This window comes from Aotus nancymaae, unplaced genomic scaffold, assembly GCF_030222135.1.
Source record: "Aotus nancymaae isolate 86718 unplaced genomic scaffold, 86718_ANA_hifiasm-v0.15.2.pri h1tg000014l, whole genome shotgun sequence".
Taxonomy (NCBI): Eukaryota; Metazoa; Chordata; class Mammalia; order Primates; family Aotidae; genus Aotus; species Aotus nancymaae.
Window position 1 is genome coordinate 64,739,404 of NW_026988425.1, and position 17,544 is coordinate 64,756,947.

Consider the following 17,544-nt stretch of genomic DNA (forward strand, 5'->3'; position numbering starts at 1 on the left):
GAGAGAGCAGGAGACCAAGGAGCCTGGAGCCCACCGGGGAGCGAGTTGAGCACTCCCCTGAACCCCAAAACCCCAACATCACACAAAACGAATATGTGAAGCAATGCAAATGTTAATTAGCTTGGCTTAGCCATTCTGTAATATATACATATTTTAAACAACATACTGTTTTTTGGGGGTTTTCTTGGATACAGGGTCTTGCTCTGTCACCTTAGCTGGAGTGCAGTGGCACTATTATCATAGCTCATTGCAGTCTCCAACTCTTGGGTTCAGGCAATCCTCCCACCTCAGCCTCCCAAGTAGCTGGGACTCCAGCCCTGTGCCACCACACTCAGCTAATTTTTTAAATTTTTATTAATATTTTTAAAGAGATGGGGTCTTGCTGTATTGCCTGGGCTGGTCTCGAACTCTTGGCCTCAAGCGATGCACCTCTCCCTCCCAAAGTGCTGGGATTACAGGTGTGAGCCACCACACCTGGCCAAATATATACAATTTTTATTTGTCAATTAAAATAAATAAATACATACATACAACTTGGAAAAAATGTTCAAAAGGCAAGTAATCAATTCTGTATAATCCGTTTGCCAATAAAAGACCATAGTTGTATAAGACCCTCCTGCCTTAGTCTTCCAAGTGTATTTATAGCTGCCATTTCATGTTAATAGCTGGCACCTAGTGTCCAGGACCACCCCTCCAGGGTTAATTGGCTTGTTTCTTTTCTAAGCATGACAGACGATGTTTCCTTAAAGATGTCCTTCATGGTAATTATGAAACCCCAAGATCTCTTGCTGTACCTCTTGCCTCTTGTTCAACATGCCTAGTACCAAAGGCATGACAGCCAAGAGAGCAGGCAGCATTTAAACTTTTTTCAAAAATAAAACCTTGGTATATAAAATACATTAGAGAATTCAGAAGGCCAAATGAGTAAAGTATACAGAAAAGTAAGACCTGGATAGATAAGAGACTATCGGGAGGCCAAGGCAGGTGTATCACCTGAGGTCAGGAGTTCGAGGCCAACATGGTGAAACTCTGTCTCTACTAAAAATACAAAAAAAAAAAAAAAAAAAAAAAAAAAAATTAGCCGGCAGTGGTGGTGCGTGCCTGTGATCCCAGCTACTTGGGAGGCTGAGGCAATAGAATCGCTTGAACCCAGGAAGCAGAAATTGCAGTGAGCCAAGATTGCACCACTGCACTCCAGCCTGGGCCACAGACAGAGACTCCATTAAAAAAAAAAAAAAAAGACAGTAAAAGTACCTCCTCAGTAAATAGTTTTAACTTTTATCCAAACTGTATTGTTCTTCTTCATTAGCATTTGCAAGGTTTCTTCTCAGACTCCACATCATTCAACATTTTGATGGATATGTTATTTATCAAAGGCAAATATAAAAGTAAGTACTGCAATTTCTATTTGCTGAAAAATTCTGCTGTGTTTGCTGGTGTAGGAATTAGGGGGAAAATGAGTCATGCAAAAATGATTCTTATATTCTTGATAAGTGGCTGAATTATGGAGACCTAATGAAGTTTGAAAACATTGCATTGCGTGTCATCACTTAAACTAAATATCCCAGATTTTACTTATGCTAAAATTGTAAAGCAGCTTTTAAAACATTAGTTCTTCCTGTATGACCTGATAGTTTATTTTAACATGTAGTTAATTGCTAAATGACTTTGCGAAATAGCTTTTATTTTGTCAAAATACACTTTTCAGTAGATGGTGCTGAACAGATGAGAGCTTTAGGGGCCAGCAGTAGAGGAACTCTGGCTAACACCAAGATCCACTCTTCACTTTTGGCAGGTGCTTTGGAAGTATTGATGGAGATGAGAAACCAAGATGTGAAGTTCACCATAGATACCTATGTTCTTGCTTTTGCAATTTGCTACAAACTGGTAAGATCCTTTCCCCTTAACTTTGAGAGCATTGTGGGTAGTCTTTGAGAGAGGATTTTTTTTTTCTCTCTTCAAATAAAATTCAGTTCCTCTGAAGTCTGTTTTCCATCTGGTGCAAATGTTTTAATTTTAAATGTATTCATTTTTAGAAAACTCAAGTTAACCATATCAGACAGTTTTGTCATGGGAACAGTAATTTTTTCATCTTTCACTCTTCTCTGGTGATTGTGTAGATAGTGAGAACAAGAGGCAATGTGTTGGGTTCAGGCTCTGCTTTAGAGTCATCTCTCATGCTGAACTCCGCTAGATCCATCTTCCCTGTTGTCCCCTTCTATGGAAATCTTGCTTCCTTCATTGGTAAACTCAAGGACGACTTTGTCCTCATCTGTGAAGTTTTTTGTAATCACCAAAATTGGAAGTGATGTTTGTCACCTCCAGATATACCTTATTTATGCTCTATTTGTATCACTTCCCTGGTACTTTTGACATAGCCTAATGTTGTACTTGGCAGATCCACGTTCCATTCTCCCTACTTGAGTGTGAGCTCCTTAAGGCTTGTTTGTATCCCACCACATAACACAGTGCCTGGTATCCAGTTGTTTTTTAATAAATGTAGGCGACATGAAAATGAACTCTGAGGACAGAGACCATGACTTACAAGTTCTTTTATCAATACAAAAAATTAACCGGGCATGGTGCCTATAATCCCAGCTACTTGGGACACTGAGGCAGGAGAATCACTTTAACCCAAGAGGTGGAGGTTGCAGTAAGCCGAGGTCACACCACTGCATTCAGCCTGGGCAACAAGAGTAAAACTCTGTCTCAAAAAAAAAAAGTTATTTTATCATTGCTGTACCAGGATTATTTCTCGCCCATAGAAACTATTTCTTGAGTGTTTGGTTTAGTAAATGAATGATAATTGAAATTGTGAAATGGTCAGTGTTTAATGTATTACTGTTGTTATTCGTGTCATTTAGACATTGTTAACCTGGCACACAAAACCTCTTTATACTGAAAACAAAGGAACACCAAGCAAAGTAGAAGAACATGGGCTGCTGGAAAACACCCATGAAGAGTGTAGCAATACCAGTTTTCCAAAACGGGGGGACAGCTGAGTTATAGTGGAGAGAAAACCAACTGGAAATTGAGAAACTTGGAGTCTAGTCGCAACTTTGGTATTAACTGGCTTATGTAGCTTAGAACTCATCACCTATCTCATTTTACAAATGAGAGGGTTAGATTTGGGAGTCAGCAAACTTTTTTTTATAAAAGGCCAGATAGTAAATATTTTAGGCTTTGGGGCCACATATGTCTCTCTGCCTCATATGATCTCTGTCCTCTCTGTCCCATATTTGTTGTTTTTGTTTTTACAGGCCTTTAAAAATGTTAGTCATTCTTAGATTTGGCTACATTTAGCCCTGAGGATCATAGCTTGCTGACCTCTGGATTCAGTAATTCTTTCCATTCATACCATTCTACGATTCTAGGAGGCCAAAAAACCACACAGCACTACAGCATCACTTACTCAGCATTGCAGTTCCCAGTCTTCCTGTATTCTACTTAGGGATGCCTCCTTGAGTGTATAGTGCAGTGAAGAGAATTTAAATTTTACTTAGAGACTGGGTGAGGTGGCTCATGCCTGTAATCCCAGCACTTTGGGAGGCTGAGGTGGGTGGATCACCTGAGGTCAGGAGTTCGAGACCAGCTTGGCCAACATGGTGAAACCCCGTCTCTACTAAAAATACAAAAATTAGCTAGGTGTGGTGGCACATACCTATAATCCCAGCTACTTTGGAGGCTGAGACAAAAGAATCGTTTGAACCCAGGAGGCAGAGGTTGCAGTGAGCCAGGATCACACTATTGAACTCCAGCATGGGCAACAGAGTGAGACTGTCTCAAAAAAAATAAATAAATTCTCCTTAGGAAAGGCCAGAGGACTTTTCCCCCCTTTGTCATGTCTGAGAATAACTTGTTTCACCTAGTGGAGATGAGTTGAAAAAGTGATCTGGTCAGCTAGTACAAATTCCACATCAATTCTGGCGCTCTCTCATCCCATTTGGGCTTTATTTTGACAAGAGTTGCAACTTGGTCATGACAGATGACATAGATGCACAGCCAGGCTGCTCTCATAAACCTAATCCCCCGCAGCATGCATAAAGGAAGAGGATTTGGTTTTACCCCTCCTGTTTTTATGTCATTCACATTCTTGAATTTTTTTTTAAGGTTTCTATTTTTGTGGGATTCTTTTATAATGTAAGTTCAAATTAGTGTTGATGTTTTCAAATATTTGACATATGAATGTTTTTAGATTGGAAATTCCCCCAGGAAATGAATATTTTTAGATTGGAAATTCCCCCAGGAAAAGTTTCCTTGTGTTGTTGAATCTTATTCTGGTAAAAACTGCCCCAATTCAGAAAATTGAAAATGAGCTTTAAAAATAAATTAATTTAGATTTGAGCTGCTAACATATCAGTAGCCTGATCTCTTTGCAAATAGTCTCTATATGGGGCTTAGTCTTTTAAGTGGCTTGAGGGAGGCTGTAGGAAACCCTTACAAAAGGAACTCTAAATACTGAGCACTATTAATCATTTTATTGAACTTAAAGGTTTATGACATTAATCGAACAATCCTGTCTCCTCACAGAATAGCCCTGAGTCTTTTAAAATCTGTACTACATTAAGAGAAGAAGCCCTACTCAAAGGAGAAATTCTCTCCAGGAGAGCATCCTGTTTCGCTGTGGCATTAGCTCTGAATCAGGTAAAGCTTTGGGGTGCGCGTAAGTAAATTGGGAGTAGCCAGGACTTTAGTACTTTCATGTCTCTTTGCTTTTGTTTTCTTCCTTCTGACTGTATCATAAAGAAGTAGTCCCAATAAAGAGACCAATGCCCTTGTTGCTATGGAAACCTATAATCTATACATATACCTGCAAAGAATGTTTTCATTTACAACTGGGAACCTAACATGCATTTCTAAATAGAAAGGTAGAGAAATTTCTCAAGTAATTAAAATGAAAATTGCAAATCATCAGTTTATGTTGTAACGTTCTCAGAGAACAGTTTAGTTTAATGCTTTCCAAAGTTGAATTTGCCTCAGATGAATGAAGACTGCTGAGTCAGTCCATTGTAGACATGGGATCCATCATATATTTCATAGTTATACCCAACTACTACTGTTATTTGGGTAAGTCTTTAGTGATCATTTAGCCTCATTCCCCTGACAGGACAGATGGAGGTAGCAGAGACCCAGAGATAAGAGGGGAGCTCCCTGAGGTCCTGCCTCAGTGATGGACAGAGTTAGTGCTGGAACCCTGGAACACCCTCTCTTGGAAGAGCCTCTCCTCTGAGATTTCCTGTTCCAAGGCCTAAAAAATATGAAATGCTTTACATGTTAGTAAAAGGAAACTTTATAGCAGAAAAATAATAGCCAAGCCAGGTTATTTTCCTAGCAGGTAAAATATAGCTGGAGAACTGTTATTATTAATTAAAAATCAAAATATGAGGGTGATCCATTTCTATACACTGCTGGGAAGAGTCATTGAAGAACAAAGACTTAAGAGGTTATACACTTACCAGGCCTCCACTGGGTCAAGAACATTTCTTTAACTTTCTAAGTTTCCCTTGGTATCCAGGGGAATTATTTTGTCTTCTTAATCTGTCATGAGGTGAGTGAGGTGAATTAAAGTCTCTTCTAAGGTATATGTTTTTCTTTCTTTGTGTAGCTCCTGTAGTTTTTCTTTATGTGCAGGTTATACTGTTTGGTGCACAGATACATCATCACTGTAACGACATCATTGTAAATCCCTCACTTTAGCATTATAAAGTGCCTGTCTAGGTCATGTGTTCTGCTTTTGCCCTGAACTCAACCTTATCCAATATTAATATCTCCACCCCTCTTTTTGCTTGTTTCTTTCTTTGTTTAGATCACGTGTGCATTTACCTGATGTACAGCTTTTCCTATCCCTTATTTTTGCAATCTTTCTGAATTGTTTTGTTTTAGCTGTATGTCATATATACTACATAAATTTCTATGTTGCTTTGTAATATGATGCTAATCTTTTAATATCCATTTATATTAATATGACATATATTTGATCTTAGGTCTCATTTGATGCTTTCTGTTTCTGTAACTTTTTCTACTATCTTATTCCATGTGGTTATTTTCTCTAGTTGGTATTTTGGTTCTAGTGGTGACTTAAAAACCATAGTTTTGATTTTCTTAATTCTCTAATTCTTTTATAATACCTGTTAATTCCCTAATATAAGTAATGGTGAAATTAGTATATTCCCTCTGTTTTTCGTCTTATTTTCCTGCTCTCCCTCCACCAACCAATTTTAGTTGGTATTTCACTTTGATAGTGCTCACTTTACTCTTAAATGTACTTGCTTTGTCAGTTTTAAGTGATATTTTTTGGGCCACTGATAATAAAGATAAGGAAATGAGAATGCATTCTCTACCTCTCATGTCTTTCCCTTCTCTTTCTGACTTTTGTTAGTGTTAACATTGCTTCGTTGTCCAAGCATGTAACATTTACACTCTGTTCTATAGCCTCACTCCCCACTTGTTAGTCCTACGTGTAGTTAAATAGGTTGTTTGATGCTTGTTGTTTTTCCAGTCTTGACTTTGTTGGCTGAAGTGAGTATTCTGGTAAATTCTTTGGAGGAACAATATCCCCTGAGTTCTTGGTATTTTAAATTACTTTATTTGCCTGTTGTTTTTGTACTTGAACTACAATTTGGCCAGATTTACAATTTCAAGGTGACATTTGCTTTTCTTGAGGTTTTTTTTAGGCATTGCTTTTCTGTTTTCTAGTATGGAATTTGCTGTGGAGAAGTCTAAGGCCTGCCTGATTTTTCTCCACTTCTGATTGACATGATCTTGTTCATTTTCCTCATTTCTATCTGCTATGTCCATGGAAATATTTTTCTATTAGAGTTTCTTCATCAGCCAGTTATTCTTTTTTTTGAGAGAGAGTCTCACTCTGTCGCTCAGGCTGGAGTGCAGTGGTGCAGTCTCAGCTTACTGCAACCTCCAACTCCTGGGTTCAAGTTATTCTCCTACCTCAGCCTCCCCAATAGCTGGGATTATAGGCGTGCGCCCAACTAAGTTTTGTATTTTAGTAGAGATGGGGTTTCACCATGTTGGCCACACCCACCTAATTTTTGTATTTTAGAAGAGATGGGATTTCTGGTAAACCCATCTGGGTTAGCCAGGCTGGTCTTGAACTCCTGACTGCAAGTGATCTGCCTGCCTCCGCCTCCCAAAGTGCTAGGGTTACAGGCGTGAGTCACTCTGCCAGTTATTTTCTTAATTTTGTTCTACTGTGTTCCTTTCCCCCTTTTAAAAATATGATCTTTACGAGTGTCATGTGGTGGTTCTTTTTTGACTATTCATCATTGAAAACCAAGTTTCAGGCCTAGCACGGTGGCCTCTCCCTGTAATCCCAGCACTTTGGGATTGGGGAGGATCACTTGAGTCCAGGAGTTTGAGACCAGCCAAGACAACATAGGGAGACCCTGTCTCTCCAAAACAAAAACAAAAACAAGTGCAGCAGTATGTAGTGCATGCCTGTAGTCCTTGCTGCTCAGGAGACTGAGGCAGGAAAATATCTTGTGCCCAGGAGTTTGAGGCTGCAGTGAGCCATGATTACACAACTACACTCCAGTCTGGGTGACAGAGCAAGACTCTGTCTCTAAAAAATAAAAATTCAAAAATAAAAGAAAAACGTAAGTTTCTTTTAGACCAGTCACTTGTAGATTTATGTCGAGAGAGAGAGCGCAACAGAGAGGCACACCAGAGCCCTGTTCTAGACTAGCAGGATTTTTCTTCATATAACCCAGAGTTTTGTCAACAAGTATACACAGGCTTTCTTTCTTTTAAGCCAACAGGAACAGGCACTGAGGAGATTTTTGGTGAGCAGTCTCTTCTCTGCCGCTGCTGTCTTAGGAACATACTGCTTCCAGTGAATATGGCTTGTCTATGGAAACGCTTGACTAGCCTCATCTCTGCCACCGCAAGGATCCACAGAAGTTCTCTTTACTAGTCCTACACTCTGTTCTTTCTCATCATTGTAAACAGGAATTAGATTTTGTACTTCAGGTTGTGCTCTTACCTTTGAGAGCTGTCCTGTTGTGGGTTCTTTCTGAGATACAGAGCACTGTCTACCTCTGACTGCTTTCTCCTGAACCCGGCCAGCCTCCATCTCCAGTGTTTCGGGCAGTGTTTCCAACTCTGCTGTGGTTGAGGTTTCTATGTTCTAATTATGTATGTCAAAGACAGGCTTTGCACTTTGTTCCTCATTCCTGTTTTTAAGAAGCTGATTCCAATAGGAGAAGGGGAAATGCCAACTTTATGCCTGCATCTTAACAACTGGACTCAGGCAGGTTGTTAAAACATTCAACAATATGCTGTTGGAGGGAGCATTTTATGGAATGTTTAGTTTTAATTTCCAAAACATTTTTTCCTTGTGGACTTCAAAACCCTGGGGTCACTTTAATAGGAATATACTGCCTTCTCTAAATAATCTTTTACAATAACATTAGTTCATATGATATAGGATATATTTGTTTCTCTTCCTTCTAGAATGAGGTGGCAAAAGCTATGTCCATTTTTTCTCAAATCATGAATCCAGAAAGCATAACCTGCACTAATTTAAATGTAAGTGACTTCTTTATGGTATAAGGTAAGCCTTGAAATGTATACATGTATTATAATAAAATGATGCCTAAATTTTTGGCTGTGTACAATGACTTACCTCCCAAGGTTTTTATTCAATTCAAATCAGCAGTCATTTATTGAGTTCTTCTCTGTGAAAATTACAGTATCACCCTTGTAAGAAGAGTCAACACAGCTGTTGCTTCCAGGATTTTGTAAACAGGTAGGAGATTGGTAGATATGCTCACATATAAGACATGGCTAGATGCTGAAGACATGAGACATGGCTAAGAAAGCTGTAGATGTAGAGAGGAGGAGGGGATGGAGACATATCCTCCAGGCTCTTTACTGAGCCTTGAAAGAAACCTGTGTGCTAACTGCATCTTATTGGTGGTACCTAACTCATGGCAGTGTTGCGATTAATGAGCTTATATACCTATGGTACACAAAATAGTGCCTGACATGTGGTAAACATTCAATAAATGTTATCTATTGTCATTCTTATTATGTTGCCAGTATGTCCATGGCCTTCTTCCCCATTAACTTATCTGGGCCACCTGGGTCACTTATTTGGGGCCTTGTGGTCTGGGTCAGCAAGCGGCTGCACACATATCACCAAGACATGCAAAACCTTAATCCCTAAAACTAAAAGCGAAGGGAAAAAATTATCACAGATTCACAAGATTATAATAATAAATAAAGTTTGAGGCATATTACCACTCACAGAGTTTGAGCAGTGAGTCACAAAACCTTCCTGGACCAGTTAAAAAAGACCATCTGTCATTAAGGACACCAGCCCATATTGAGACTCCTTGCATACTGTGACTACTTATGTGTGGGGAGTTGCAAAAGAAAAAAACTTTCAGGAGCTTATAGTCTTCTGAAACAGTCAAAAGGTTGAGATGAAGAAAACATTTTCAGAAGGATAGAAATGTGTGAGCATTAGCATGACACAAACTAGGAAAGCAGATCACAGTAATTAATTGAGTATTCTAAGATGAGTAGATGAAGAGGATCAGGGGGATCAGGGGTGGCTGACAGGAGCAACATGAGGGGCCTTTAGGGAGGGTACAGCAGCTTTTACATGAGAGAAAGTTCAGTCCGAGGAACCAGAAAGATGGAAACAATGATAACAGAGAATTTGAAAAAATGAAATGAGTTTGGAATGGAAGAAACAAAGTACTAGAAAAATATTGACAAAGGGACTTTTCGGTTCCAAAGGGCATGAGCTTGGAGGGCATGAACTCAACTATATACACGTGGTAATGGATTTGATATGAACTGATGAATGCCATAAGCAAGTGGGGAAGTAAGAGAGCTCAGAAACAAGTTTGTAAGGCATTAATGGTGAGGCAGAGGAAGCATCAGAAAAGACAGGAAAGGACTCATAGCTGTGTAGAAATCCAAATGGCTGAGAGCTGTCCCTGTGTTAGGCTGCTGCAGGTAGCTACTGTTCATTCTGGAGGCTGAAGCAGAAACTGTAGGTCTGAGCAGGTGGGTCAGCCTGAAAAGCTCACAGACTAAAGCAGGTCTGAGAGGCCAAGGTTGACAAAGGTCCAGAGTCCAGAAGGTCAGGTCATTTGAGCAAGTGATACTAGTAAGCTAAACAGACTGGGAAGCCTGGTCTTCCAACAGGCACAGTACATCTTTGACTTCTCTGCTTCCTACTGGATATGGACAGGTCTGATATTCCAGTATATAACTGGTTCTGAGAGAGAGAGTGGCCTTCAGAAGTCCCATCTGTCATAATGTGACAGGGTAGAACTGCTGGGATTAGCAAGATACTCTTCCACTAAAGCTAAAGCTATCCAAGTCTCTTATAACATCAGATAGGAAAGAAAGACAGGAGAAAATTGGAAGTGTTTTATGTGGATCATTGGTCACTTTTCCTAGAGTTGAAGCAAGGTTGAGGATTTCAATAAGCATTGGTGGTAAGAAGTCAAACAGTGAGGGAAGCAGACTTTTAATTTAATTTATCGAAGGTATCATGCTAGGTACTTTATATTTGTTATACAACAAAAGTTCTGTCAAAACAATTTTTCTCCACATTATAGATGTGGAAAATGAAGATTCAAGAGTAAATAAATTACCTTAGTTCTCCCAACTAATTAAATAGCAGCATCAGGGTTTTCACACCAACAACTCTGACTGCAAAGCTTAGGGTTTCCTCACCACTCCAGACCTACAGAGATGAAAAGGGTGTGTCTCTTTTATCAAGGACTGGGACTAGCGGCTCCTTGTGAATAAAAAGAACACAAGACTGGATGTCAAAAAACATGATCCCACTAGTGCATATAATCCACCTCTGGATTTAGGTTTATCATCTCCTCCCATCCTGGCCTATCTCTCACAGTTATAAGAATCTATGCATGGGCTGGGTGCGGTGGCTCATGCCAGTAATCCCAGCACTTTGGGTCACTGAGGTGTGCCGATCATTTGAAGTCAAGAGTTCAAGACCAGCCTGGCCAACATGGTGAATGAAACCCCATCTCTTCTAAAAATATGAAAATTAGCTGAACGTGGTGGTGTGTGCCTGTAATCCCAGCTAACTTGGGAGGCTGAGGCAGGAGGATTGCTTGAACCTGGGAGGCAGAGGTTGCTGTGAGTGGAGATTGTACTATTGCACTCCAGCCTGGGCTACAGAGCAAGGCTTTGTCTCCAATAACAACAAAAAGAATCTATTAATGATTTTTTTTTCCCAAATGAGAAGGTGCTTTGGTGGAGTTAAACATGAGCCTGCTGAGCATGAGGCTGTCCATTCCCAGTAGGAAGAGCAATGCAGGGCATGGTAGAGAAAGCATGTGCTCGCCCACCAGGCAGCTGGAACAGCTCCTTTCTGCTGAGGGCTAGAAAGGAAAGTCAGCCTATGGATGCAGTTGGGATGGGTGTGTTTCAGGCAAGGACTCCTTAGGAAACCTTGAAGAGATACTGAGTATGAATCATCCTCTCTGAACTGTATCACAGAATTACGTACTGTCAAGAAACTTAAAGATAGTTTCGGTGTTTAAAAATTCTCGGGAAATTCTTTCAAATGTTCAACTGAAATTTCTCATGTTGTAATATAAGCCTATGTCATCTTCCTCAGAGATGATGAAAATTATATGGTTGCCATTCTCAAGTTTAGTAATCTTTTAGAGTCTAGGTCTCTGTTAGTAGAGGACATTTTAAAAAAATTACTGCATAGCTGGGTGCAGTGGCTCACTCCTGTAATCCCAGCACTTTGGGAGGCCAAGGCAGGTGGATCACGAGGTCAGGAGATCGAGACCAACTTGGCTAACACAGTGAAACTCTATCTCTACTAAAACAAAAAATTAGCCAGGCATGGTGGCATACGCCTATAGTCCCAGCTACTCAGAAACTGAGGCAGGAGAATCACTTGAACCCAGGAGGCAGAGGTTGCAGTGAGCAGAGATTGTGCCACTGCACTCCAGCCTGGGCCACAGAGCAAGACTCCATCTCAAAAAAAAAAAAAAATGACTGTATGGACCTTATCTTCTTCTCTAAGGCTAACTCATCTACTTGAAATCCTTAAAGACAGCTTGTTAATTATTGAGAGATGGAAACTGACAGGCTGAGTAGAGTCTGGTTAGTCAGTATTCACAGAATAAATGAAACTTTTTTCTGATCAACTTTAAAAATTAATGTCTTATGCTAAAATTTTTTGCTGTTGTCAATTGAAATTTGAACTTAATTTTCTCCGTAACTTGTTTTATTAAATTGCTCCTGTTCCCAGTGTGACCCAGAGGGCCCAGTTTCCTATTTTCCCAGCTAATGCTTAATACATACTGCATTGGTTTAACAGATCTCATCAAAGCACATGTATGTTGACTCTGCCTTTTAAGTCTGAATTGAAACCTCAATCTCAAACACAGATCCTCTTTAGCAATGCTGCTTCACATCAAAGGATTAATTTCTACTTCCAAATATGTCTGAAAGTAGCAGAGACCAATGCAGGGTAACTGTCCACTGATTCTATTTGAATTCTAATCATTTCTCTATAAACCTGGCGTGTCTCCAATTGGAGATCCATTTAGGAATTGAATTTACCTTGCAAGGAAACTGACAAGTGGTTTTGCTACTTTTATCATTTATTTGTTAATATAGGTGACTGTCTTAATGTCCCTTTCTTCTACCCACTTAGGTCACCCTAAAGTTCTAACTTATGCTAGGAAGTCTGGAGTGCACAGGGAGGAAGGGAGACAGGACTCATTTCTCACAAATTTCCTCATGGCAGGATCTTACTCATATGTGTAAGTTAAGAATTGCATTTGTTTAGAAGCAATGCAATATAGACTCCAAAAATAAAAATAAAAGCCTATACAAATTAGGGCCTTTATTTTCTTCCATGTAGAAAAGCAGTCTGGTCAGTCCACGCCTGATGTGGCATTCCATGATGTCATTAGGAACCCAGCCTCTTTGTATATTTCTACTCTATCTTTAACATGTGACTTCCATTCATTACATCCCTAGTCCAGCAAGAAGTGGGAAAAATGGGAGTAGACAAAGAAGTTCATCCCTTTTAAAGATACTTTCTCAAATGTCTTCATCCAACAACTTGTACTGATGGTGCTATTGGCCATAACTTAATCCCATGACCACATCTAATTGCAAAGAACCCCGAGAAATAGACTTTGAGTTTCATACATGAAAGAGTCTGTTAAAGTTAGGGAGTCCTGTTATCAAAAAAGGAAGAGAGAATGGATATTGGTTAGAAAACTGGCAGCCTCTACCACACTATGATATTCTTCAAATATAGCAAAAATAAAATAAAAGAAACAAGAAATGTAAAGTTCTGCATGCTCAGAGCTTCTGTTCCCTTTTTTGTTCAAAGGTATCTAGTAACTTATTTCCTGAGGCCTCAGAAAATCAGAGGCAGGAAGCACGTGTTCTTTAAATAGTTTTTCTTAGCAAAATTTCCCCTGTTCCTTACTAACTGAATTTCCCTAGTCTTTTGTTTGAAATCTGTAAGATTAAGGCAAAGTGCTGTACTCTACTTTCGTTTTAGCTGCACCCTGAGACTGGTTTGAGATAAGCCCCTAGCTTTAAACTTTCTCTTTGCCTTTTCAGTGACTGCCTCATGTACGTTGTCCTTCACCAGTGTATTTTAAGATAGTGAGCCTTATTCTTGAAATCCCTACTGAATCAGAGATAGTTGCTGGAGGGAGGAAGAGAAGTTGGGAAAACTTAGGAAGAAATATTGAAATCTTCCAGGGAGCACATCATTTCTAGCAGAGGGCTCTAGATGGTTTATTTTTGTAAATTGCTGGGAGACCCAAGCTTCCCTTCTTATTTATTGTTACTGAGAATTGGCTGGGTGCCTTGTACTGAAGACATAGCATTGCATTGAACAAAGTAGACTTGTCTTTGCCTTTGGGAGGACACCACCATCAACCAAATTGGGATTGGTTTTTATTAACAAACGTGTTAAGAACTGTGAAGGATCAGAGATTTTATCCCACTTGGAAGCTAATGAGTTAGCCTTCCCTAGTTTCATGAATGCTAGTGGAGTATACAAGACACTGAGAAATAAAGGACAGATTATTATATAGCAGACGCCAGGATATGCATCAGTTTCCTGAGCCCCAGGTCCTGCTGGGAGACATGAAGAGCTCTATGTGCCTCTTGCACACATAGGAAGTTGCTTTTAAGAAAAGAACCTTGAGCTTAGGTAACCCAAATCTCTTATAGTGGCCAGTAAGCATGCCTTTAACTTTGCTTTGGATGCGACACTGTGTCTGTTGTACACAAATATCCTTAAAAAGATAGTCTGGAATAAAAGCAGTGCTTTTGCTCTCAAGGCATGCAGAAATTTGAGAGACTCCATGGAGAGTTGTCTCCCAAAAAGGGTGTGCTCATGATTTTGCCTGGGCTTTAGAACTCTGCATTTAAATTGGGTTCTTTGTATTTCATCTACCTGGGATCATTTCTGTTCTCTTCAGAACCAAAGACAACCCTGCATCCTGATAAATTACTCAACAAGTATAAAATGTTACCAAACAGAATGGTGAGAAAACATAGCTGGTTTAATATAAAAAAGGTAAATCTCTTCCAGGAAAACTACCGTTTGTAAGGATCAAGAGCCTTAAAAACATCTCTATGCTTTTTAGTAATTTCACTTCTGGGAATCAAGTCTAAGACATTACTAGTTTTTAAAAATGCATATATACACATTGGTCAGTATAATAAAGTATGGTATATTTCCATGATGAATTGCTATGTAGGTGTTAAAAATAAGATTTCTTTTTTCTAATATTAATGCTATGAGGAAATAAATGTCTATTGTGTAGTAATTGACCAAAAGTAGGATCAAATTTTGGGGATAAGTTAATATATTTGGAAGATTTATACATCAAATTATAAACTGGATGTAACATTGGTTGGTGAATTCTCATTCTCACTTTCTTTAAACTTTTTCTTGAATTATACTAGTGAATATTGGCAATTGGGGGGGAAATATGTTCTTTTTTCTTGTGTTAATTGTACCTGTCTGGTGGAAGATAGGTAGTAGTATCATTTTGAAAGCACAACTACAGTACCCAGTTTTGAAAGTTGCTTAATAGATAGTGTAAATAGGAGTGCCTCATTAAAATTTCAGCCAGTTTCCACTCTATGCCTGCAGTAGCCTGTGTGCCTACAACTTCCTAACAACAGAAAATGTTGAAGGTGGACAGACGTGGTGGCTCACACCTATAATCCCAGCATTTTGGGAGGCAGAGGCAGGTGGATCACCAGGTCAGGAGATTGAGACCATCCTGGTCAACATGGTGAAACCGCGTCTCTACTAAAAATACAAAAATTAGCTGGGCATGGTGGCACGTGCCTGTAGTCCCAGCTACTTGGGAGGCTGAGGCAGGAGAATTGCTTGAACCCAGGAGGCGGAGGTTGCGGTGAGCCAAGATCGTGCCATTGTACTCCAGCCTGGGTAACCAGAGCGAAACTCCATCTCAAAAAAAAACCAAAAAACCTTGAGGGTACCATTTCCCTCTAGCCAGGTTGTCTGTTTTCACACTACTATAAAGAAGTACCAGAGACTGGGTAATTTATAAAGGAAAGGGATTTAATTGACTCACAGTATTGTGTGACTGGAGAGGCCTCAGGAAACATAATCATGAGGAAAGGCAAAGGAGAAGCAAATTATCTTCTTCACAAGGTGGCAGGAAAGGGAGAGAGCAGGAGCAACTGCCACTTATGAAACCATCAGATCTCATGAGAACACACTCACTATCATGAGAACAGCATGGGGGAAACTGCCCCCATGAGCCAATCACCTCCCATCAGGTCCCTCACCTGACACCTGGGGATTACCATTTGAGATGAAATTTGGGTGGAAAAAGCCAAACCATGTCACTAGTTTTATGAGATTGTCTGTTTGTCATATCCTCTGAATCTAGAGGATATAGAGAGGAGGAAACCAATATTTTTGTTCATTGAGTACCTTCTGTATACTGGTATTTTATTTAATGTTCATAAAACCTAAAATGTGAGATCTAAACCTATTTTCCCCATTTTACAAATGAAGGCATTGAAATTGAGAGATTAAGTACATGGTCCAGAGTCACTTAGCTGGTACTTGCCAGTATCTAGATTTCATCCCAACTATCCAGACACCAAAATCTCTGCTCTCTCCAATGTTACGCTTAAACAAATTTTGAAGTTGTAGTGTTTTGACTAACTATTGGAAAGCACATTTTGGCTGGTGGGTTTACATTTAAAGCACATTTTTTAACTTGTGCAAGCAAATAAATTACAAAGTAGGATCAAAGCAGGGTGGGTACCTATAAATGCAGGCTTATCTAACCAGGTACATTTCTTAGCATTGAGACAGTAACTTCATTTTGGTTTTGCTTGTGTCTTCTTAATATTCAGATTATACTCCATATCCAGTTAAATATGTTGGAAAACGTGATAGAGATACTAAAAAATGCTACAGAAGGAAATTTATCAAAATATGTGAAGAGACAGATGTTCTCAGAGGAAGTGGTGAGTATGCAAGTTCTGCAGAAATCTTTTAAAAGTGAAAGGACACTCTTAAAAATGTCCACTAATTTCTCAATTTTAAAGCTTACCTTAAAGAGATTGCCAAATATGGCAACTTCTCTGTTCCTGTTTTAAGACATCCATGTCTATATGCAAAGATTTTTTTTTCCCCCAACAGAATATAACCTCTAAAATTCTAGGAGGCTTTTCCTTTTACCTTATTCTTTTTTCCACACTTTATTCATGGACGCTGGCTCACTCTCTTTTTTCTAGATGCCAATTTTATACCTTTTTCCTTTTCCCTCAAGCCTCCAAAACCTTTTCCTCACTTTTCACTCTCAGCTGATCACCTTATTTCTTGTTTTATGGAGAAAATATAAGTAATCTGAAGAGAATGACTTCTACATTGACAGCTCTGGCCCCTTGCCCTATTTACCCACGATGACTATGGATGCACCGCTCACGCCACCCTCTCCAGTTGTGCACTAGATCCCATCCCCTCTGACCCACTCCACAGCGTCAGTCCAGAAGTTGACTCACTCTTTTGGGCATCATCAATATCCCCTTCCCTGTGGGTCATTCTTGTCAGCAAACATTAGGATATAGTATCTCTCATCGTAAAAGAGAAAAAGAGTCTCCTGTACAAATGAAAAGACAGACCATGTGTTTAGATAAGACCTAGCCTCATGAAAACTGTTTTTTTGAAGTTACCTTGATAATGTAACATGAAAATATCACTTTTTTTTTTTTTGTAGTTAAAGGTTGGTTGAGAAAATGACTATCTAGAAAAATCCTGTGAAAGAGGGACAGTAAGAGTTGCTAGATCTAGCAGATATCAAAGCATGTTAAAGTTTCTATAATTCAAACTGTGGCTTAGGTCACGGATAGGGCAGCTAATGGGACAGAATAGAAAGTCCAGATACAGACCAAATCACAGATACAAATTTAGTGTAACATAAAGGCAAAGGCAAGCATCTCAAATCAATCTAAATGGATAGACTGGTAAGGAGTACTAGGATAAGTAGAGAG

General features: G+C 39.4%; 1 protein-coding gene across 2 annotated transcripts in view; it reads left to right on the top strand.

Moving 5' to 3' along the window:
* The window catches only part of PTCD2 (pentatricopeptide repeat domain 2), a 49,973-nt gene that overhangs the window by 21,708 nt on the left and 10,721 nt on the right, over window positions 1–17,544 (top strand). For both annotated transcript variants that reach the window (XM_012462185.3, XM_064376040.1), the window contains 5 exons: window positions 1,310–1,388; window positions 1,796–1,887; window positions 4,531–4,644; window positions 8,467–8,541; window positions 16,405–16,518. In XM_012462185.3, the coding sequence (XP_012317608.1) occupies window positions 1,310–1,388; window positions 1,796–1,887; window positions 4,531–4,644; window positions 8,467–8,541; window positions 16,405–16,518 (474 nt within the window). The remainder of the gene's footprint in view (window positions 1–1,309; window positions 1,389–1,795; window positions 1,888–4,530; window positions 4,645–8,466; window positions 8,542–16,404; window positions 16,519–17,544) is intronic.